Source organism: Petaurus breviceps, unplaced genomic scaffold (genome assembly GCF_028583685.1).
Source record: "Petaurus breviceps papuanus isolate PSGF00001 unplaced genomic scaffold, PetGlider_PUasm1.0 208, whole genome shotgun sequence".
Classification (NCBI taxonomy): domain Eukaryota; kingdom Metazoa; phylum Chordata; class Mammalia; order Diprotodontia; family Petauridae; genus Petaurus; species Petaurus breviceps.
This window is the reverse complement of record NW_027185852.1, coordinates 29,130,263-29,153,985: the sequence shown is the minus strand read 5'-3', so window position 1 is coordinate 29,153,985 and position 23,723 is coordinate 29,130,263. Positions and strand designations below refer to the sequence as shown.

The window sequence follows — 23,723 nt, the reverse complement described above, 5'->3', positions numbered from 1 at the left end:
GAGGACGCCCCCCCCCGACCCTTGACTACTGGGGAAACTGAGGCCGGGAGAGGGGGGAGGGCCTGACAGCCAGCCGCTTATTGTCAGGGGCAGGATTTGAACCCAGGCCCGGCCCCTGCTTTCTTCCACGCACCACACACCAGTGGTCCGCCAGAGTCCGGGGCCCTAAGCAGCCTGAGGGCCCCTGGAGTGGTCCCCAGCGCCTGGGGCGACTGTAGCCGGCCCACAAGCACTGAGTAAGCGCCTACTGTGTGCTAGACTTATGCTAAGGGGGTACGGTCCCGCCCGAGAGGGCTCCAGGTCCAAGGAGGCAGTGTGCCAGCCCCTATGCACTTAAAACGTGCAGGAGAAGCAGGGGTCGCGGGAGGGGCAGGCGCCAGGAGGGAGGCGGGTTTGAGGCTAGACTTGAAGGAAGACAGGAGGTGGAGGGAGAGTGCTCCCGGCATGGGGCACAGCCAGGGAAAATTCCTGAGGCTGGAGACAGTGTCCTGGCTGAGAAAGAGCCAAGAGGCCAGTGGCACCGGTGGAAGGACTGGAAAGGGAGAAAGGGGCTAGGTTGTGGTGGGCCTTGAATCGGGGCGATTGGAGGCCATAGGGAGACACTGGAGTTTACTGAGTGTGGAGAGAGTGATATGATCAGACCTGAGCTTTAGGAAAATCACTCTGGTGGCTGAATGGAGGGAGGAGGGAAGTGGGGGAAACTAAGGCAGACAGACCCACTGGCAGCTATTGCCATGGTCTATGTGCAAGGTGATGGGGACCTGCCCCAGGGTGGGGGCAGTGTCAGAGGAGGGGGGGGCATATTCAGGAGAAGCCATAGACGTGAAGTGGACAGGCCTGGACGACTCCTAGCCTTTCAGCACAAGGGCCTGGGGGGAGGGTGTATAGTAATGGGAATAGGGGAGGGGGTTTTGGACATCTTCAGGACGGCCCATCTGAGATTGCCAGCAGGTGGTGGAAGCTTTCTTTGAGACTGGAGGTCATGGAAGAGCTTCCAGATGGATAAATAGACCTGACCATCTTGTGTACAGACATGAGAGCTGATGAGATCTCCAAGCAGGGTAGATGACATAGAGGGGAATGATGGCCGGAGACAGAACATTGGGGGATAGCTGCTGTTAGCCAGTGTGACCTAGAAAAACCCAGCGTAACTGCTCAAGGGAGAGCACTGATTTTGCAGTCAGAAAATCTGAGTTCAAATCTTGCCTTCAGTACTACCTGGGTCATCTTGAACAAGGACCTTAATGGATCAGCTAGCAAATACTATGCTAGGCATCAGGGATACAAAAACCCCAAGCAATTTGCATTCTATCAGTTAACCTCTCTGGGTTTGTTTCCTTATCTGTGAAATAAAGTGTTTGGACCAGGTAACTTCTGGGCCCCCTTTGAGCTCTGAATATCATAATCCTAGGAGCCTTAGTACCTTTTCATTGAGTGATTGCTGCCCTGTTTGCTGATAACTTAGGAGCCAGCGATTCTTCCCAGTCTTCATCTTTTCCTCCACTTACTTTTCTCTTCCCGGTTCTGAATGCACATCTCCTTAGTGGGACATGCCTCTTGCCAACCACCATTGTCATCCCTTCTCATAGGCTCAGATCTCTCAGCCCATAGACTTCTCAAGGCCTTGAGATCCATGGGGACCTAAGGGTCTACTGAATGTGGAGTCAGGATGGTGAGTACTGACCATACAGGTAGCTGCCTTGTCTTCCTTGGGGCACCTGAATCCACCTTTGTTTCCTTGCCTTAAGGTGACACAGAGGCAGAACCTAGAGCCTGATGTAGACCTCTGTCCTTTTCTTCTTGCAGAGAAGGAGCCTGGCTCCAAGTCAGCTGGCCAAGAGGAAGTCTGAGGGCAGTGCCTCAGATGAAGAAGACTGGCACCCAGAGTCGGTGGTAAGGCCTAGCTCCTTTGTGTCCTTCTCATAAGTCATGCCCCGGGCACCTGTGAACATCCACAGGCTGTGTCAGAAAATCCAGGCCAGGCAGTAGTTCATTAAGTTCTTCCTTTGTGCCAGGCCCTCAAGGAGCTCACAGTCTAATGGGGGGATGAAATGAACTTACCATGCATGCACAAATGTGCGATGGCGGAAGTTTGAAATAATCTTAGATACTAAAGAGGGACAGGGAAGGTTCCTTGCAGCGTGAGAGTTGGAGGAAACTGGGGAAGCCAGGAGGCCTCTGGCAGAGGGAGGACATGCCAGGCATGGGCACTGCCAGAGAAAATGCCTGGATTTGGGAGGTTTCATGTGCCAGGAAATGAGATTTTGTTTCCAAAAGGCATTGCAGTGTGGGGAAGGACTGGACTTTAATCTTGGCTCTCAGTAAGCATTTATTAAGCACCTACAGTATGCCAGGTGCTGTGCTCTATAACTGGGGATATAAAAAAGGCACTAGATATTCCCTCCTTTGGGGAATTCACAGTCTGATGGGGTGTAGAAACAAGCTACAGACAAGGTTGTGGGCAGCTGGGTGAAGTGGATAGAGCTCTGGGGCTGCTGTCATCTTCCTGAGTTCAAATCCAGCCTCTGACTTGTAATGGCTGTAGGACCTTGGGCAACTCACTTAACCCCATTTGCCTCAGTTTCCTCATCTGTAAAGTGAGTTGGAGAAGAAATGGCAAACCACTTCAGTATCTCTGCCAAGAAAACCCCAGATGGGGTTATGATGAGTCAGATGTGACTGGACAACAAACAGTGGCAACCCAGACTGGATAAATTGGAAGCAATCAATAGAGGGAAAGCACTAGAATTAAGAGGATTAAAAAAGGCTTCCTGTAGAAGGAAGCCAGGAGGCTGGGCTTGGGGAAGGGGCAGCCAGAGAGAATGCCTGGAGCCACTAGGTGGAGGGCCTTGTTTGTGGAACAGTCTGGGGGTGGGTGTCAGTGAATCCCAGTGGTGAGTCCTGGAGTCAGGTGTAAGAAGGCTGGAAATGGAGGAGAGAGGGGAGTTGGGTGAGGGAGCTTCCAATGCTGAACAGAGGGTTTTACATTTGATCTTATTGAGTAGGGGGTGATATGGTCAGACCTGTGTCTTAGGAAAATCATTTTTGTGGTTGAGTGAAGGATGGATTAGAATGGAGATTTGAGGCAGAGAGAAGGGCTTGGATTTGAGAGATGTGGAAATGGCAGGATTTGACAAATGACTGACATTGTAGGGGGAAAGGGGGGGGGGGCCCTCGGAGGGGCTGAGAGATGGAGAGCTCCAGGAGCAGAGAGGAGGAGAGAGGGAGGGAGAGCTCCAGAAGGAGGAAGCGGGGAGGGCCGGGGAGAGGGGGAAACCGGGCTCCGAGAGAACACAGGGTTTATGGACCTGAGAGCCTGGAAGGATGGGCATGCCTTTGGCAGAAGAGGAGAGAATTGGGGAAGAAGGAGAGATCGTTCAATCTGGACATGTTGAATGGGCATTAGCTGGATATCCAGTTTGCGGTGTCCAGTAGCAGCTGGTGATAGTGGGACCAAAGGCCAGGCAGAGATGGGGGGCTGGTTGGTGGGGATACTTATGAGAATGGGTGAAGAGGAGGTGTAGGGCTGCGCCTTGGAGGGGATGGAGAAGGGAGGGCAGGAAGTGCTCTAGGAGCTCAGAGAGGTGAAGGCTTAAGGAAGGGGCTCAAGGTAGGAGGCCTGGAAGGATGGTGAGGGCATTGCAGACAGAGTGGACTAGAAGAGTCACTGGGGGGAGGTCCAGCCTGGGTGGCCATTGAAGACCAGGAGCAGAGCCTGGGCTAGAATGGGGGCATGGTCCAGGAAGGGGATAGAATATAGAAGCTCCATCTCTCCTGTACTGTTGGTATCCTGCCCCCTTCTCCCTCACCTCAGTATAACCCTGCCCACTGCAGGAGCTGCACAATAGCCATGGGTTGGGTTGACTTTATTCTGGCCAGCTTGAAATCTGGCAGCTTTAGGTTCTGGCCTGTACCCAGGCCCAGTGTGAAACACATCCCCTTCCCCCAGCATGACCCCGTCGTCCCCTCGGGGCAATGCAGCCTTCTCTGGGACAAGCTGGTGGGTGGCTCCTGGATTCCTGAACTCCACACCTTGCAGAGGGCTGGTCTCTGGCCCTTGAGGGAGTTTCGTTGATGAGAAATCCTATGGGGGAGTATCCTTCCTGTATTTCCAGGAGACGGGGGCAACCTGTGCTGAGCAGAGCACCTCCCCATAGTAGGTGCTCAATAAAGGGGACGAACTGCTAAAGGAAGGCGGAGGCCCCTCCTGGGCCTGTGTTGTGGCCATCACAGATCACAAATCCAGGTGGCCCTTGGAGGGAAGCTGCCCCCTCAGCAGTTGGGCAGCAACCCCCATCCCCACCCGCCCTGAGCAGAATGACTGCATGGGTGGTTGAGCACAGAGGGCCCTCACTCTTCTATTCCTAGTTGAGGTCTTGTTAGCTCTGATGGATGTCCCTGCCCTGTGAAGCTGCCACGGACAGACGGGAAGACCCAAGGCTGGTGCTGACCATTTGGCCCCTTCGGGCAGCCCCATTTCCTCACTTGCTACTTATCAACATCCCAGTCATACAGTGGGCCCATCGGGGCCTTGATTCTCTCTCCTAGACTCCTAAGAGGCGGAAATCGAGCAGCGAGGTGAATAGCCGGGACAGTTTCTTGTCACCTTTTCGGAAACCCCTGACTCAGCTAACTAATCGGCCGCACTGCCTGGACAGCAGCCAACATGTAAGCCATGTGGGGAGGGGTTTCTGACTAGGCCACAGACAGGAACTGGGGGCAGAGGAACATGAGCTGGGCTCTTCCATTTTGTGTGTGTGTGTGCACGCTTACATATGTGTGGGGCCATGGGTGTGTGACATGGGTGATGTGGGGCATGTGATGGGTAGGTATGTGTGTTTGGGGTTGGGGGTGTGTATCAGCAAGCACCCCAGCGTCCCTAGGGTGGCTGCCAACACAGGTTCTTAGATCTGCTGTGATAAAGGAAAGCAACTCAAAATGGGTTAACAAGCTTACTTTAATCAATCAAATATGTATCGTTTACCTAGTTCAGGGGAAAAAGGTCAGCACCCCGAACTTCAGAGTTTACAGACAGAATTGTCAAGACAGAGAAACAGATCAAATGACAGGTTTCCAAACTGTCTAACCATTAGATCCATACCAAATCAACATCTGGGTTTTTCAAAGCCGGGGGGCTCTCAACAACGGCTTCCCAGAGTCTCATCTGATCGAATCACAGAACACTTCTCAAAGTGAGCCCCAAATCAAAGCCTCAAATCAGGATTTATATAGCCTTCTCCTGGCTCAGAGAATGTAACAACCTTCTGGACCTACTGGCTAATCAAAAAGTATCTACTGAAAAACAAGCCTCCCACCCCAGGCTCCAGGTGCACTTTAGCCTAGGGGCAGGGAAGATCTTAAAAATTTGCATTCCCATTACAGGGTGATGTGTATAATGGAGCCCCCAGTTCCCAAACCAAGGGCATCTGTTTCAGGGCCAATTGGACATCATATTGGAAGGATGGCTGGTCATGCCTTAACGATCCTGACCCAGGGCTCCTGACTTTGTCCAGCAACTTGGCTGGCAACTGGCAGCAATCTGACTTTTCGCTGCATTGTCATTAGACTTATGACCAATCAGGGCTTCTGACCACTTCCTTCCTGGGTGCTTGTCGTCCTTTGCTGTTGTTTTTGTGAGAAGGGCAGGAGGCAGGGCTGAAGATACACGTTGGGCATGTCAAACCTAGACCGTACCTTAGATACAGGGATGCTGTGTCTGGCTCACACCCAGCCCAATATGCTTTTGAGCCTGAGAGAAGGGCTGTCTGGGAGTCCCCCAACCCCCTAATCTAGGATGGCCCAATCGCTCCACCATGAGAGCCCCAGCTCCAGGCTTCAGAGCTGTCCTTCTATCACTTTCCTTCCTCAGACCTTCCCAAAGCTGTCTGCCTCCTTACTTCTACCACCCCCTCCTTCTCTCCTGTCATTGTGCTGCTGAAGGAGGAAGCCACTCAGGAGTGCTGTGGTTCTCCATTCTCCCCTCATCAATGATCTCGAATTTCCCCCTCAACAGTTCCAACGCTTCCCCTGTCATCACACCTCGAGCCCCAGCTCCCCATCTTTGTTAGCTGGCATCCTCCCTGCCTCAGTGTTCCATGCTGTTGACCTCCCCTCCTTCCTCAGGCCTTCCTAGATTCTTGGTCCTTGGCTCCCATGGAGCCAACACTCTTCTCTAGGTGTGTGGTTTCTAATTCTGCATCTCATCCTTTTGGTCACCCATGTTCATATCCTAGGAGTTGTCTTGGACACCTTGCTCTCACCCAAGTGGTCCCTCCAGAACCAAGCTCTTGCCATGGCTTGTCCTTAAACCACTTCCTTCTCTCCATTTGTACCATGATGTCTCTAGCCCGGCTTTCCCTTCTGTGGTCCATTCGCTGTGAGCTGCAAGCTTATCATGTCACTCCTCCCCTCAGGAAGCTTCTCATAGACCTAGGGCAGTGCTTTCGATCCTGGGAAGGGTGTACTCCCAGGGGCCATAGGGAACATTAGGAAGTAATTCTACTATCCTGTTGAAATCAGTCTCTATTTCTTTTGTGCATAGGCATGGGAAAGTGAAGCATTTTCTTCCTCTCACTGAAGAGGATGGGGGCGGGGTTGGATTGGGTTACTGAAGACTGAAGAGGGTTGGGATGCCTGCCTTAAGATCAGATACAGACTCTCCTGCTTGGTGTGTAAAGCCCTTCTTCCAGATCACCCCTCTCTCTCGTTCACTCCTGCTCCAGCCAGACTGGCCTTGTTGGGGTTCTTGGCACATAACATGCTATTTCCCATCTCTTTGCCCTTGCTTATGCTGTTCCCCTTGCCTGGAATGCTCTCCCTTTTCATTTTTGCCTCTCAGGACTCCGACCTCCCTTTGACACTCAGCTCACTTTCCCTGGCCCCCTGGTGTTATTGTTCCCTGTGCCGCCCCTCTGTCACTGCATTTACTTTGTATGGGCCTGGTGTTTTCTCATCTATAAATGCAGAATGGAGGCCCCTTGAAGACCACCTCACTTCTTGCACCGAGCACAGTGCCTGGCACGCGCCCCTCCTGCTTGCTGCTGGATTGCTGCTGGTTCTCAGTGTTCCTGAGCAGGACACTGATGGGCATAAGCACTGTTTGGTCATAGGGCAGGGAATCTGGGGGCTCAGCTCTTCATGAAAAGCATCCATAAGGCATAAGGGGCTCAAAAATCTGTGTTGTGGGGGGGTGTCAGGTGGAGAGCCCCCTCCCCACACCCACAAGCCTGGAATCAGTGCCTCCTTGGCGATCCTGCAAAGTTAAAAATGCTGCTTCTGAGTGAGAAACATTTCAGTGGGGGCCGCATTGCAGGGGGGTGGCGTGCCTCCCCCCATTGCTATTCATAATCTTAGCAAGCTTGTTAATTTCCTGAGCGAGCACTCAGCCCTCCCCACTCCCTTTCCATCTCTTTAGCGAAATATATTCATGACTTTGCAGCAGCCATTTAAAATGCATTAGCTTACTAGAAATTCATGAAAATCAGCGCCGTCTGCCAAGAGGAGGCCAGCAGTACAAAAGCAGGAATTCCTCTGTGACACAGGCTCACTTTGCTGTTCCTGAACTACCCTCTAGCCGAGAGGAGGTTTTTTTTGCCTATTACCACTTTGGACCATTCTTCATTCTCCTTAAAAATCACTCTCAGGGCTTCTGCTCCCAGGTCTCCCATTACCAGCTGCCTGACTGGGCTCCGCTTCATTGAATATTGTAATTACCCCCGGGGTCAGGGTGGGCACAGAGCCAAGCCCTCATTTGGAGTGGCTGCTCCTGGAGAGATTCCACCTGGTCCCAGTGAAAAATCTGTGTCTTGGGGCAAAAGGTGGTAATTGATGTGCCTAAGCTAGATGTATCAGAAATGGTGACTACTAGACATGGAACCTGTAGGGGAATTCATGTTAAACCAGCCATGCATGCTGTTTAAGAAGGTTTATGGGCCAGCCCCTGCCTAGCTTGCTCTTCCCTTGGAGGGTCCTTGACTGGGAGTGGAGAACTTGGTATGGTGGACAAGGTTGGGGTTTGAAGATGTGTGCTTCTCTTCCCAAACTCCTGCTGTCCCCCTGCATCCCCCCAAAAAACAAAGCAGGGCGAGAGGTCAGACAAAGTCACAGTCTATTTCCATCTTGCACATGGGAAGAATATGGCCTTGACCTTCATGGCTACAGTAGAACAAGTTTGGAAGGAGCCTTGAGGAATTGTGAAAGGATGGAGTGACATGCAGTGAAACGGAATGGATTCATACAGCCTGGGAAGGCACACCATGGGAGTGATCGACTGAGGACCAGCCTTCCAAGATTATGTCAGATTGTAGAGACTAGTAATCCCACAGGCCTTTCTGTCACTGCTTCTATAGAGTCCCTCATGTGTGCCGATGGATGGTGCCCATCTCCCACAGAAGAGGCTGGGAGTGCCCATCTCCTGCAAAAGAGGTTTGGAACAGGGTTAGGCTAACCCAGGAATTCCACAAGTACCTACTGATCCATCATGGAGTGAAACATGTTAAGCACATTGCCAGTGTGAGAGCCCATGTAAAGGGCAGGCAGCTGCCATGCTTTGTGTCCCCCTGAGAGGTGATGCCATCCAGGCGTGGTGAGAAGGGGAGCAAGGCTCAGTAGGGTTGGCTGCCTTCCAGGGACAGGGCAGAGGCAAGGAGAGGCTGGGCTGGGCTCTGGGAGCCTTTGAGCAGATCGTTTCCCCTCTGTCAGATTCGATGGCCAAGGCCCCTCCCCACTCTCATAGGGACTGATAGGTTGAGAAGCCACCTCTAGAATACTCACCTACTTTGTTGAGTATTACAGATAATACTAGTTATAATCACATGGCCCTTCGTTGTTTCTCCTTCACTGAAGAGGATCGTGACATCGGAAGGTGATACCATGACTTGCACATGAATTGGATTTGAGTGAGGCAGGGCTGTGCAAAGTCACGAGCCTCACTCCTCTGGAGCCATCTGGGTCCAGTGGCCAGAAGTGGATCAGGACGACTAGAGATGGCCCTGGATGACATGGCACTTTAAGATTTTGCAAAATGACTAACAAATCTCTCTTTCAAGCCTTCCAATGACACTGGGAGGTAGGTGCTCCATTTTACAGATGCAGGAACTGAGGCAGGCGGCAGTAAGGTGACTTGCCCGTGGTCACACCAGCTAGTAAGTATCTGAGACAGAATGTGACTCCAGGTCCCTCGCTCTGTCCCCTGCACCTTCTGGCTGGAATGTGAAATACATTGGAGGTCCTGTAGAGAACCAAATATGTTTGCTCTTGTCGTTGCATTTTCCTCTGTGCTTAGAAGGCAGTGGCTCTGGCCAAACCGTCTGGCCTTGCTCCCGTGTACCCCTTTCAGGAGGTAGCTGTGACCAGCCGCTAACGTGCCATGCACTCCTCTTCCCCCTGCAGGAGGCGTTTATACGGAGTATCTTGTCGAAGCCATTCAAAGTCCCGATCCCCAATTACCAAGGTAAGCTGGAGAGCACGTTGGGTGTACCCCATCCATCACGTGTGGCTAGCACAGACAGATGTGGGGATGCTGCCTTTGTGTTGGGCTTTTGTCACTGGAGGGTTGTGGTGAGGATGCCCACTGTCCTGCAGCTTGCCTTTACATAGCCATGGGCCCCCACGTTCTGTCCGAGTTGTGATGTGCCAGGAGCTTTACTCCCTCCCCATTGGAGGCAGGAGTCTGTGGGAAACGGGAAGGAGACTTGGGCTCACAAAGACCTGGTTCACATCCTCCCACAGAAGAGGTTTGGAACAGGGTTAGGCCAACCTTATTATGCTTATTAACTGTGACCCTGGGTAGGTGGTAGTATACAAGAGGGTCGTGTATCTAGAGGTCATTGAATCCAGTCCTCTCATCTTACTGGGGACAAAAGTGAGGCCTAGAGAGGGTAGGACACTTGTTGAAGATCCCCCAGTAAATCACAGAGTAGCGACTTGAACCCAGGGCCTTGGCCTCATTAAAACCTTCACTGCTTCCTATGACCTTGGTTTCCTCATTTGTGAAATGGGAATAATAACTACAATGCTTACCTCCCAGGGATTCATGTAAAGTGCTCTCAGAACCACGAAGCATTGTGGAAATGTCATGTCATTATTGCATGTTGACCACACTGTATTCAAGTGAAAGGAAGCACCAGCACACCTCCCAGAGGCCTCTGTGCTGTGGCTGAGGAGAGCCATGTCCACTCCTTCATATCCCTTCCTGGTTCAGTTTCTCCCATGGGGAGTGGGGGTCCACTGGACTGTAAGTCACACCTCCACCCCACCTGCGCCCCTTCCGCAGGGTTAGTGCTGGTGGGGCCTTCCTTGGCTCTGGGAGAGCCTGGGGGGAGGGGGCCACACTTTCCTCAAAGTGAAGTGAGGGCACCTGTTGGCATGGGAAAGCATTGCTCTGCTCTCTCCTGTAGCCCTTGGGCTTATTCCTGCCTCCAGTGCCATATCCTCCCAAGTCATCATGGCAGCCCATTTTGTGGTAACAAGGCAACAAACAGGGAGGCTGATGAGTGGAGTATGGCTGAGGGCCAATGAGGCCTGTAATAGCACATGCAGGGAATCGCGAGAACCTTGGATGGCCAAAGGAAGCCCAGCCAGGGTACCGCTAGACCAACACCAAGACTGAACACAGACGGCACCGAAAGCCGCCAGCCTCTGCCTGCTGTACTGACCAGGGAGGACACACATGCCTCTCTGGAGAGATGGGGACTGTGGCTGCCCAGTGTTGCTGCAGGGGCTTTCAGTCCTGTGTTGATGTGTTTTTCTTTGTTAGGAGGGAGGGCACCTTCATGGGGAGAGGGGAAGGTGCAGATACTGGGGAAGTAACTGTGCTCCTGAAACAAAAGGCACCCATGAAATGTTGGAGGGTGTCAGCTGGCCTAAGAGAAGCCACCAGAAGCCACCCTGCAAAGTTGGTGAGTGCAGCTTGTGATTGCTTGCAGGTCCTCTGGGCCTCCGGGCCTTGGGCATCAAGCGGGCGGGGCTCCGGCATGCCCTCCATGACCCATTAGAGGAAGGAGCTCTGGTTCTTTATGAGCCACCACCCCTGAGTGCCCATGACCAGCTGAAGCTTGACAGGTGAGCCAACAGGTAGGGAGGGTGTGGTGTTTCACGTGGGAGGGGTAGGAGCCCGTGGTGAGAGCCTTGGTGTTTGTTGGGCCTCAGCTCTCTGAGGCCAGGCCACTGATGCCATGGGGTGGCTTCAGGGCATTCCCACTCTGTGTGTGTGCTCTGGACTGCCTGGCTCTACAGCCTCTTTTCCTTGACCTTCCCCGGCGTCTTATGCCCCTCTTGTTTAACATGGGCTGGTCCCTGACTGGAGTGCAGCTTCTTTGTGTAGACACGTCCTTGCCTGACTCTGTCTACCCGTGCACTTGGCCCAATGTTGTGACCCCAGTAGGCACAGAGAGAATCAGTGGATGAATGATGTGAATAGTGCCCAAGACTAGGGAGGACTTTCTTCCTGCTCTGCTCTCTCCAGAGGCCCCAGCTGGAGTTTTGTGTTTGGTTCTGGGCAGCTCATGGTACGAATTCCACTGATGAGTTGGAGGGTGTCCAGAGGAGGGGAATAGGATGAGTCAGGCCTCAGCACCCAGCTGTATGAAGATCGTGGAGGGAACTGGGGAGTGTTAGCAGGTTCTGGGGGGACACGACCATTTCTCTAGGTGTCTGAAGGGCTTGCCTGTGGTGGAGGGCTCAGCCTGGCTCTGCTTGACCCCAGAGGGCAGAGTGGGGAGCAGCGAGGCCTATGGAGGTTGAAGGTCAGAAAGCTGACTCTGAGGGGGGAAGGGGCTGCCTCAGAAGATGGGGGTCCCTAGGAGAAGGCTGGATGCCTGCTTTCAGGAGAGTCGTGTGTGTGGATGCCGTTTGAGGGCAACAGTTTAGTGGAGGATGGCCTGGAGGCAGGCAGGTAGTGCCCTAGCCCAGGCTTGAGGTGATGGGGGCCTGCACCAGGTTGGGGACTGTATCAGAGGAGAGGAGATTTTACAAAAGTAGGAACTATAGGACTTTGCATCTGCTTTGATATGGAGGGTAAGAGAGACAGAGGAGTGGAGGGCGACACCTAGCTTAGAGCCGGGTGGGCTGGTACCCTCCCCAGCTTACGAAGAGGGGAAGGTGTAGGGGAAAGGTCAGTCTGAGGCTTGTGGAGTTCAGGATGTCTATGGGACGTCCAGTAGCCGGTTGGAGACTGGAAGTCCAGAGAGAGGTAAGGGCCTAATAAACAGGTCTCAAAATTGTCTGTGTTGAGATGGTCATTGAACTCATGGGAATGATGAGATCCCTGAGTGAAATCGTCTAGGTGGAGAAGAGGGGGGGTCCAGGACAGCTCTGGTGATCCCCCAGTTAAAGGAAAGGCAGCAGAATGACTGCATGCCCCTGGGATTGGGCACAGGCAGCTGGAGGGAACCTGTAAGGAAGCAGGACCCCTGGGCATCAGCGGCACGGTCTGGGAGCGGCTGGGGGAGGAGTGAGCTCTTAACCTGCTCAAGAATGGCCAGGGCCGACCTATCATCTCCAGCCAGAGCCCTGGGCTGTGAGGGGGAGAGCCCAGGAGCCCAGGGGAAGGCAAGTTGGTATTTTTTTCACTTCCCAGCCATTAGTGCAGTGCCTGGCACACAGTAGGTGCTTAATAAATGTATATTGACTTAACAATTTGGAAAAAATTAATTTATATTATTTTATTGTATAAAATTTTTATCTTACTGGTTCTCAACAACCTTGGGAAGTAGGTGCTATTATTATCCTTATTTTACAGATGAGGAACCAAGGCAAGCAGGGATAGGTGACTTCCCAGGGTCACACAATTAGTAAATGTCTGAGGTCAAATTTGAACTCAGGTCTTCCTGACTCCAGGCCCAGTGCACTATCCACTGTGCCACCTAGTGGCCAAAGTGGCACTAGTTCCTCTAAGTCTTTCTGGGTTTTTCTAAAACTATCCCTTTCCTCAATTTTTATTCATAGACCATCACTTGTTCAGCACCTCAGTGTCCACCTTTTGGCTGCCATGAAAAGAGCTGCTGTCATAATATTCTTATGCATGTGGTTCCATTTCCTCTTCTTCCATCTCTTTGGGCATAAATGGGGTCCCTGGGGAAGGAGGGCTTACTAGCTTTGGGGCCACACTGCTCTCCACAACGGCCGGACCCCTGCCCAGCTCCAAAAGCAGTGTGTCACTGTGCCTGTTTGCCCTCAGCCCCTCCAGCATCTGTCACTTTTCTGTCATCTTAGCCAGTCTGAGGGATGGGAAGTGATACCTCAGGATTGCTTTAATGTGTTTTTCTGTAATTAATAGTGACTTAGAGGATTTTTTCTTATGGTCCCTGATAGCTTGGACTTTAAGATTTAAGGCCAAGATGATTGGATGAAGTGCATGTCAAGGGAATACAGACCAGATGTGGATGGGGAGGAGAGAGCCAGGAGGTTTAGTAGGGGAGCCTTTTGCCTTATTAGATGGGGCCTTGGAAACACAGGACTTAATTGAGGAAGGAGGATGCAGTAGGGCCTTTTGGTTGGGGCTTGTAATGTAACGCCAAGCAAAGGCAACTTCCCAAGGTTCAAAATACCAGCATAGGTGCTCTCCATTTTATTCAGTGACAAATTAAGAACAGAGAAGATCAAAATATGGCATCATTCCAAATACAGCATTTACTAAGTGTGATTAAATAATCTCCAAGTACTCCCCACCCCAGGACCTTACATTCATTCAATCAATTACAAAGTTCCTGTTCTAAATACTACTCCACCCCTAGACTGTACCTTCATTTAGGCCATCACAAAACCCCTGTTCTCAAATGGAGATTAGTTTCCAATCATAAGTAAAGTACATTCATTTGTTCAATCATAGAACACAAAAAGGTCAAAAGTTCCCCACCCCTGGATCACAATTGAATCTACCCCAGAGTTACAAGTTTAAGCACAGCACTTAATACCCAAATGGAGGTCTTTTCTTCATCTTGACACCAGGCAAGTTCTCTGCAATCTTTGTTCCTGGGGAGACAAAGCTTAGCAAGGCCACAAGATACATTGCCAGTCTCTTCATTAATTCATCCTCTGTCTGCAGAACAGTCCTAGGACCCCTGAAAATATTACCAAGACCCTCTCCCAGGATTTCTGTAAACATACAACAAGAAAATCCTTCTTCAGGGCTTCGTTGGTTGGAACAGCAAGGTTCCAAGAATTCTGCAACAACAGCACTGTCCTTCACCAGTGGACAGTATTCACTCTCTGTCTGCAGGACAGTCTCAGGAGCTCTGAACCAACAGCAAGGTTCCAGGACCTCTGCAACAACAGCACTGTCCTTCACCAGTGGACAAATTTGGCAAAACAACATCAAAACAGACAGACAAAGTACCAGCAAAACAGCCATGTCTCCTCAGTCCTTGGCAGGTCTCAAAAGTCCTGGGCAATTCAAAGTGGCCCTCAGCAATCCTCTCAGTCTCTCTCTGCCTCCAAAGGTGCTGCTTCCAAAAAGTTCTTCTGCCTCTCTTGTGTCTCTCCAAATCTATGTCACCAGCTCCTCCCAGTCTAGCCCTCTCTTTTCACATCAACAAGTCCATCCCACAAGTGGGATTAACAAGCTCTGGGTTTTAACACAATCAATCCAAAAACCAAGCCAATACAGGGGAATCTTTAAATGCCATTACTATTACAGGGCTCCCCCCATCTGGAGCTCTGAGACGCAGAAGGAGGCCTCCTGTACTTCTCTCAGACTCCAGAAAACCTTTTGCGGTTGGTTCCCCCAGGGGTGCGATTGAACTCACCCTTAGCCCCAGTTCCCTTCTCCTTGCATGATAGCAGGGAAACTGCCCATCTAGAAGTGACCTTGTAGCTGGAGAGGCCCTTGGCTCCTGTATGTGAGTCTGGAGCCAGAATAGTTGCTGGCATTTGGGCATTTCATGGTTTTGGACTTTTCTCAGCTGATACAGTGAATTAAGGGGTTATGAGGCAGTGTCTCCACATATGGCAGTGGGTACTAGAGAGATGAGGTTTCCGATCCATTCCCTGGGCACTCGGGTCAGGAAGGAGTCAACTGGAGCATCATTTGGACACCAGGACAGAGGAGATGCCACCTTCGATCCTCTTCCTGAGAGAGGCCAACTCACACTGTTGTGTCAGATGCTGAACATGTGGGGCCTTGTGTGCAGCACTGGGGAGCATCTTGGGAGAAGGCCCTGGTCCAGCCCTCTGGGGGGAAGGGATTCAGTCCAGTGACTGAGGACAGGACGAAACTCTCCATGCCATCCCCCCAAAGGGCTGCCCTACTGGAGCTCTGAGCTAGGAGCAGAAACTAAGGGTCCTGTCTGTCCTGTGGGAAGGGAGAGTAGAATGTAGGCAGTTCAGTTCTGCAAACATCTGGGCTGGGGAGACCAGGGTGCACAGTGGCAGTCTGGCAGGCTTAGCCATCAAGGCCATAGTCCCAGTGGCTAGAGGAGTGGCAGTGAGCTGCCCAGAGGAGGCCATGCCAGGCATGGATTTCAGCAGACAGTCATGTAGGGAGTGTGCTGTAGGTGAAATCTGGGCAGGGGCTGGCCGATCCCCTCTGGTGAGACTGGAGCCCAGGTGGTAGACAGGACCAAGACAGGGCAATGGAATCAGACTGAGGAAATCCTTGATCACTGGACTGTGCATCGAAAGTTTATTCTGCCTTGGAGGCAGTAGTAAAGAGCTTACCCAGTATTCAAGCAAGAGAGTGATGTGGTCCAGCTTGTGCCTGAGAAAGACAAATGTGCTGGTGATGGGAAGGACCAGTGACTGAGGGAGGTGGGAGGGAGGCAGCCCAGGCAGAGGCTGAAGAAGCAGTGAGGGCCTTTGGTTCTCTGGAGGAGTGTGAAAGGAAGGGAAAGAGGGAGGTGGGGGGTAGGGGTGGACAGTGGTATGAGCCTTATCCCCTTTGTCTCCTGAAGAGGTGGTCACTGGGGAGGCTGCTGGGGGTGGGAGGAGGGAGTGGCTGTCTTAGCATCAAAGCTCAGTGCTCTGAGAGGGAACCGGAGTGGGATGCAGCCTGTTCTGTGCCAGTACCCAGCCTTTCTCCATCCTGTGGGAGGGGCCTTAGATAGGGCATGGTCAGTGGCCAATGCATTGGGCAGCCTTCCTTGGGGGCCTCTGGAGCAGTAGCCATGAAAACTCATGGAGGGTTGTGGCCCTGCTCACATTCTCACTCTGTATTTTCTTTGACCTTTTTTCTCAGGGAGAAACTCCCTGTTCATGTGGTGGTCGATCCCATTCTCAGTAAGATCTTACGGCCCCACCAGAGAGAGGTGAGTGAGGGAAGGCTGCCCTGGCCCCGGAGCTGGACCTGGGAGGCCTGCTGGAGTGCTTGGGGGTGAGAGTTCCCCATTGCTGTGCTCCGCTTCTGGGCCCTGGTTTGTTTTGAGCAGCCCCATGACAGGGCACCCATCTTCCTCAGGGCGTCAAGTTTCTCTGGGAGTGCGTGACCAGTCGGCGCATCCCTGGCAGCCATGGCTGCATCATGGCAGATGAGATGGGCCTGGGCAAGACCCTGCAGTGCATCACGCTGATGTGGACTCTTTTGCGCCAGAGTCCAGAGGGCAAGCCTGAAATCGACAAGGCCGTGGTGGTCTCCCCCTCCAGCCTGGTCAGGAACTGGTCCAATGAAGTACACAAGTGGCTGGGGGGCCGGATCCAACCCCTTGCCATTGATGGGGGCTCCAAGGAGGAGATCGACCAGAAATTGGGTACTGAGTGGGCACACTTGTGCAGTGCAGGCTTGTTCTCCAAACTTCCACCTGTACTCTGGCTGGATGTCCCATCCCAGTTGTTTGGGCAGTGGGGATGACAGTGTTGAAGGTGGGGAAGACAGTACTTGGGGAAAGAGAAAGGAATTCTAGGAACAAGATGCTCTCATGCTAAAGTAGCTCTCTGTTAAAATTGTTAAGCAGTTTTCCTGGGAGGCCATTGGGCTCTCCAGGAATATTCTAGGGTTCATATTTCCTCTTCCTCTAACTATACCCTCTCTCTCCTCCTCTGCCCCCTACCGCTCAACCCCCAGCCAGCTTCATGAACCAGCGGGGTGCCAGGGTCCCATCTCCCATCCTCATCATCTCCTATGAGACTTTCCGCCTGCATGCTGACACCTTGCAGCGAGGAAGCGTGGGGCTGGTGATCTGTGACGAGGTAGGCAATGCTCTCTTCTGGATGTCATTGGGCCTTCCTAAATCCTGGCTGTCCAGGACCTGGGGCCAGGGCTGTCCTCAGAGAGTGAACTTTGGGGGGAGATGCAGTATACAGCAGAAAAGTTCACTCATGAGCAGGGGAGTGACATGGCCATGCCTAAGGGACATCTGTTTGACAGCTGGGTGGAGGCGCTGGTGAGCAGAGCTGGGGGCGGGGCAGTTACTAGGCTCAGATGGTGATGGGTAGGGTGGTGACTCAGAGTGAAGAGAAGGGGGAGGTGATGAGCATTGTTCATTCAGGAGGACTCATGCCTAGGCTTGAGCCTGGGGGCCTTTGGCAGAAATTGGGATTCTAGAGAGGAAGCTGATCTCTGATTTGGATGAGCCTGGAGGTCAGGAGGCATTCAAGGGGTGGACGAGTAGATCTGGGATGAGGCTTGATCCTGTGGGAGCTAAGGAGCCTGCCCTTGGAGAGGAGAGGCCAGGGTCACCCAGCTCCTGGAGGCAGGAACCATGTCCATGTCAGTATTGCTTCAGGCCCTGACCGGGATTCCCTGTGCAGAGAAGGCAGATTCATAAGACATTGGCGTGGGTCATTTCCCACCATTATTATTATTCCCACCAGAACAGAATGTTTTCCCCCCCAGTAAAATTGCTGCCAGAATAGCTTTTCCAGAATGGTCCCAGTCCAGACTTAGCCTCCCCAGACCTGGGATTTCCCTGTTTGCTCCAGGCCTCCTGCATGGTTGGCTGGACCTTGGGTGCTTGATGACCCAAGGTGGCGAGAAGAGGCCAGGTTGAGTATGGGGAGTTGTAGTGGGAGGTTCCTGAGCCAGTCCTTGGCTCCAGGTTTTCTTTCTAGCTTTTGTCACATTGAGCTTAAAACCCCCCAAATCTTGTTTCAGGTGACCTGAAATCTTCCCTGTTTTAGGAAGCTGATTTTTTAAAACCCAATATCAGACTGTACATTTTCCCCAGTCTTTCTTTTCTTCCTGGATCTGGCCAGTGTAGAGAGCCATCCACTTGTTTTTCAGGGCCACAGACTCAAGAACTCAGAGAACCAAACATACCAGGCCCTGAACAGCTTAAACACCAGCCGGCGAGTGCTCATCTCGGGGACCCCAATACAGAATGACCTGCTGGAATACTTCAGCTTGGTGCACTTTGTGAATTCTGGCATCCTGGGTAGGAGCCTTGGGCACAGACCCAAGTGACACCTTCAGCTTAGCTGGTGCCCAGCTGCCACCAGTTCCCTGGCATGGCTGGGCAAAGAGGAGCATCAGAAATAGGGCCCTCTCTGCTCCCACCTTGCACTCAGCAGGTCATGCTTGGGAGCAGAGGAAGGCCAGTGACCTGCATGGGGCCTCCTGAAAGCACGTGTCTCTCTGTGGTGGGGGCCTGGCCTCAGGAAGTCCGGATGCCTCTCCCTTGGTGGACCCAGAGGCCCCTGGGCCGGTCTTGGTGCAGGGGTGATGGCAGCCATCCTACTGGGGTGTAACCTCTGACCAGCTCACTGTGTGGTAGCGAGAAGAAAGGGCATCAGAAGAGCTGAGCTGGGCCCTGTATCTGCCTCTCACTTCTGTGGGCTTGGGCAAGGCTTACTTCTCACTGTATGATGAGGGAGTTGGGTTGGGCTCTTGGGCTCCTGCCCGTTGTCTGGCCCAAAGAAAAGGAAGGATGCAGAGGAGATCTCAGCTTCCTGCACCTTGGGGCTCCTCCCGTGGGGTGCTGCAGGACTTGGAGCTGTTCTCCTGGTTCTCCTGATCTGTGCGCTGGTGGGAGGGAGGGCAGAAGGGGATGGGGCCTATCTGGGTCTGCTGTCTGGCTGTTTTCTCAGAAGCCTGGGGCAGAGGTGCATGTCAAGAAGCCCTCTTGGGGGCCCCCAGGTGACTGGATTTGTCCTGCTCTCCCCTGTCATTAGGGACAGCCCAGGAATTCAAAAAGCACTTTGAGCTGCCTATTTTAAAGGGCAGAGATGCTGATGCGAGTGAAGAAGCCAGGCAGAAGGGGGAGGAACGACTCCGAGAACTTGTCAGCATTGTGAACAGGTGATGCGCCTGGGCCTGCTCACTGGACCTGGGCAGGGGCTGAGTGTCTCTCATCCCTGGGGGCCCTCCTGGCTCTGGGCAGGATGGGAGCAGATGGCCCTCACGGGCCAGGGTGAAGCTGGGCACCACCCTCCCTGGGGAAGAACAGACTTGGGGAGGCCCCCCAGGGTGGCTCTGGTCCTTCCTGCCTTATCTTACAGATGAGGGGGACCAGGACAGTGAGATGACCCCCTCTTGCCTAACCTGACTGCTGTCCTGCCCTGCCCTGACAGCCTGGGCTGCATTCACTGCCATAGCACTATCTCGAGCTGGCCCACCCCCCTCATTTTACAAGTGAGGAAACTGAGGCTCATTTATTAAGTGTCTGCTGTGTGCCAGGTAAGTTCTAGGAGGCAAAGAAAGGCAAAAACAGCCCCTGCCCACAGTTTAGCAGGGGAGATGAGGTGGAAATCTCTCTTTTTTTCCAAATTATTTATTTATTTTTAGTTTTCAACATTTATTTCCACGAGAGTTACACATTTTTCTCCCTGTCTTTCTCCTACCCCCACCCCAAAATAGTGAGCCTACTGAATACCCCTTCCCCCAATCTGTTCTCTCTTATTTCCTCCCCCATCACACCCTCAACTTTCTAGTAGGGCAAGATGGATTTCTATACCCCAATGTTTGTATGTCTTCTTTCCCAGTTGCATGTAAAAAAAACAAATTTTTTTTAACATTTGTTTTTGAAACTTTGGGTTCCAGAGTCTTTCCCTTCTCCCCTCCTCACCCACTCCCACTGGGAAGACAAGCAATTCAACATAGGTTGTACATGTGTAGTTATGCAAAACATTTCCATAGTAGTTATATTGTGAAAGACTAACTATATTTCCCTCCTTCCTATCCTGCCCCCCACTTATTCCGTTTTGTCCTTTGACCCTGTCCCTTTTCAAAAGTGTTTGCTTCTAACTTCCCTCTCCCCAAGTCTGCCCTCCCTTCTATCATCCTCCCTCTTATCCCCTTCCCCCCTGCTTTCCTGTAGGGTAAGATGCCCAATTGAATGTGTATGTTATTCCCTCCTTAAGCCAAATTCAATGAGAGTAAGGTTGACCCATTCCCCTTTCACCTTCCTGCTCTTCCCCTCCATTGTAACAGTTTTCTCTTTCCTCTTTTATATGAGATAATTTACCCTAATCTATCTCTCCCTTTCTCCTTCTCCCAATATATCCCTCTCTTACCTCTTATTTTTATTTTTTAGATATCATCCCTTCCTATTCAATTCATCCTGTGCCCTCTATGTATACATGTACACACATACACATGCACACTCACATATGTATTTATACACACCTACACCCTCCTGTATATACATATAGATGTATATATACATATATATTCCCTTCAGCTATCCTCATACTGAGAAAAGTCTTAGGAGTTACAATTATCATTTTTCCATGTAGGAATGTAAATAGTTCAACTTTAACAAGTTGCTTATGATGTCTTTTTCCTGTTTATCTTCTCATGCTTCTCTTGCTTCTTGTATTTGAAAGTCAAATTTTCTGTTCAGCTCTGGTTTTTTCATCAAGAATGCTTGAAAATCCTCTATTTCATTGAATGACCATATTTTCTCCTGTAGCATTATATTCAATTTTGCTGGGTAGGTGATTCTTGGTTTTAATCCTAGCTCCTTTGACCTCTGGAATATCATATTCCAAGCCTTTCATTCCCTTAATGTAGAAGCTGCTAGGTCTTGTGTTATTCTGATTATGTTTCCACAGTGCTCAAATTGTTTCTTCCTGACTGCTTGCAGTATTTTCTCCTTGATCTGGGAACTCTAGAATTTGGCTATGATATTCCTAGGAGTTTTCTTTTGGGGATCTTTTTCAAGAGGTGTCAGTGCATTCTTTAAATTTCTATTTTACCCTCTGGTTCTGGAATATCAGGGCAATTTTGCTTGATAATTTCTTGAAAGTTGGTGTCTAGGCTCTTTTTTTGATCATGGCTTTCAGGTAGTCCAATTTTAAATGATCTCTCCTGGATCTATTTTCCAGGCCAGTGGTTTTTCTAGTGAGATATTTCACATTGCCTTTTCATTTGTTTGGATCTGTTTTATAGTATCTTGATTTCTCATTAAGTCATTAGCTTACAATTGCTCCAGTCTAATTTTGAAGGAATTATTCTCTTCAGTGAGTTTTTGAAATTCCTTTTACATCTGGAAAATTCAGTTTTCTAAGGCATTCTTCTCCTCATTGGCTTTTTGGGCCTCTTTTGCCATTAGAGTTAGTCTACTTTTTAAGGAGTTATTTTCTTCAGCATTTTTTTGGGTCTCCTTTAGCAGGCTTTTCATGATTTTCTTGCATCATTCTCATTTCTCTCCCTAGTTTTTCCTCCACTTCTCTTACTTGATTTTCAAAATCCTTCTTGAGCTGCTCCATGGCCTGTGACCAGTTCATATTTTTCTTGGAAGCTTTTGATGCAGGAGTTCTGACTTCACTGTCTTCTTTCCGCGCCATGCCTTGATCTTTTTGTCCCCAAAAAAGGATTCTTTGGTCTCTGTGCTTCCTCTGCTTGGTCATATTGCCAGCCAATTACTTGGCTTTTATGGTCTTTGCCATGGTAGAACTCTGCTTCCAGAGAGGAGAGATTTGTCTCAAATAGCTGGAGTTTTCCAGATGCTGGAGCTATTAGTTGGGCACCCTCTCTGCAGCCCCCACAAGCTCTGACACTCTGGCCACGCACCCCAGGACTGTGATCCAAATCCAAGCAGGTTAAAGCAAAAGCGATTACCCTCTGAATGGTTGCTTGGTCCCCCTACTATCCGCAGGCCAGGAGCTCCTGAGGGAGCCACACAGTCCCTCTGTGCCTCACACTTCTCACCCCAGGGGCAGGGGCTGGACTGCACTCTTCTGTCTCCCTCTTTCCAATAGAGTCCCCACTGACCTTTTACTTTGTCTTTGGCATTTATGGGTTGAGGAATCTGGAAACAGCCATAGCTGCTGGTGATTCACTCTCCTGAAGTCTGCTCTGGCCGGGTCTGGGCTGCCTTGGGGTGGGGGCGGAACCACAGCTCATGGGGGCCTGTGCTAGGCTCCCAGTGTGCTGTGATAGACCTTTCCTGGCTGTCTGCCAGCTGCCTTCAGCAGGAGATTTGTTTCTCTCTGTTTCTTTGTGGGTTCTGTAGCTCTAAAGTTTGTTTAGAGTCATTTTTTATAGGTCTTGGAAGTGTTTGAAGCTGGAGCTGATACCAAGTTTGTGCTTTTACTCCGCCATCTTGGCTCTGCCCCTAGATTAATATTTCTAATATGGAAATCGCTCTTTCTGTACCACATGTGCAGTCTCAGTGGGTGATCTCAGAGGGGAAGGCATGAGCAGGTGGGGCCCAGAAAGAGCAGTGACTTGAGCTTCAGTGGGGGCAGCTCCCAGTCTCTCAGACATGGATTTTTGGGACATCATTTGTGGCAGTGTGGGGTGGTGGGTAATGCCCTGGATCTCAAATCAGGGGAGGCCTGAGCTTGGCTCCTGCCTCAGTGGCCTTCGTGCCTCAGGCTGTAATCTCTCTGAGCTTTGGCTTTCTCATCTGTAAAGCCAGGCTCACAAGGCCTGGGGAGCCTGCTCTGGGGTGCTGTGGGCGATGCCCATCGATGCTGTCACTGGGGATGGCTCAGCCTTGGGGCCAGCCCCAGAGCTGATGTGGAGGGCCCTCCACCCCCAAACCCGGCCGCTTTCTGATGGGCCTGATGTCTCTATTGTAGGTGTCTGATTCGGAGAACCTCGGACATCCTCTCCAAGTATCTGCCTGTGAAAATTGAGCAGGTGGTTTGCTGTAGGTATGCAACATAGCAGGTGCCTATGGCCCAGGCCTGGTGTCCTGGAGCCTGAAATCCAGGGGGCTTCTTTATGCTGAGGGCGGCGAGCTGCAGCCTGGGGCAGAGTGCTGACCACTGTGGGCCTGGTGGGGATTGCTGGGGCTCTGGAGTCCTTGCTCAGCCATTCAGCTGGTGACCATCCCTGGCCCCAGCCCTCTTCATCCCATGGGCCCAAGATAATGTTAAGTAAAAACTCTGCTCATCTCACAGTCTAAACACAGACATGAGTATCTGAATGATGAAAGCTGGGGCTGGGGGATTCTCATTCTGTGCTGCGTGGCCTTTGGTCTCTGCCTCAGTGTCCCCTCTCAAGGGTCCTGGGCATGAGGGGCTGAGCCACCAGGCTCCTGAAGGCCAGCTGGTGCTTGGGCTTGGCTGTTGTGGGGAGACCAGGGCTCCATTCGGGGCCCTCTCCAAGCCTGGCTCTTCTGGGCTGTAGGCTGACTCCACTGCAGACTGAGCTGTACAGACGATTCCTCAAACAAGCCAAGCCCGTGGAGGACCTGAGAGCGGGCAAGATGAGTGTGTCTTCCTTGTCTTCCATCACATCCCTGAAGAAGCTGTGTAATCGTGAGTGGGCCTCCTGGCTGCCCGCTGGCCTGGGCCTTCGCTTGGCCACCAGCCCCTGGCTTCATGAGCCCTCCCCCCATTCAGGACAGATCTCGGCAGCTCGAGCTTCCAGCCCTTTCCCTTGTCTCCCATAAATGTGGCATCAG

General features: G+C 51.6%; 2 protein-coding genes across 5 annotated transcripts in view; both read left to right on the top strand.

Annotated features, from left to right (window-relative positions):
• LOC138165389 (cytochrome b-c1 complex subunit 6, mitochondrial-like) overlaps positions 1-23,723 on the top strand; it is a 290,341-nt gene that overhangs the window by 245,980 nt on the left and 20,638 nt on the right. The window lies entirely within an intron of this gene.
• LOC138165385 (DNA repair and recombination protein RAD54-like) overlaps positions 1-23,723 on the top strand; it is a 28,993-nt gene that overhangs the window by 298 nt on the left and 4,972 nt on the right. For 2 of the 4 annotated variants that reach the window (XM_069093663.1, XM_069093662.1), the window contains exons 2-13: positions 1,590-1,672; positions 1,807-1,893; positions 4,549-4,668; positions 9,391-9,451; positions 10,926-11,061; positions 16,172-16,241; positions 16,391-16,679; positions 16,994-17,118; positions 18,152-18,302; positions 19,039-19,165; positions 22,894-22,968; positions 23,447-23,577. In XM_069093663.1, coding sequence (XP_068949764.1) covers positions 1,670-1,672; positions 1,807-1,893; positions 4,549-4,668; positions 9,391-9,451; positions 10,926-11,061; positions 16,172-16,241; positions 16,391-16,679; positions 16,994-17,118; positions 18,152-18,302; positions 19,039-19,165; positions 22,894-22,968; positions 23,447-23,577 — 1,375 coding nt within the window. In that variant the 5' untranslated portion in view covers positions 1,590-1,669. Of the gene's footprint in view, positions 1-76; positions 237-1,544; positions 1,673-1,806; positions 1,894-4,548; positions 4,669-9,390; positions 9,452-10,925; positions 11,062-16,171; positions 16,242-16,390; positions 16,680-16,993; positions 17,119-18,151; positions 18,303-19,038; positions 19,166-22,893; positions 22,969-23,446; positions 23,578-23,723 lie in introns of those variants that run through there. The other 2 variants (XM_069093664.1, XM_069093665.1) reach the window with 2 other exon arrangements.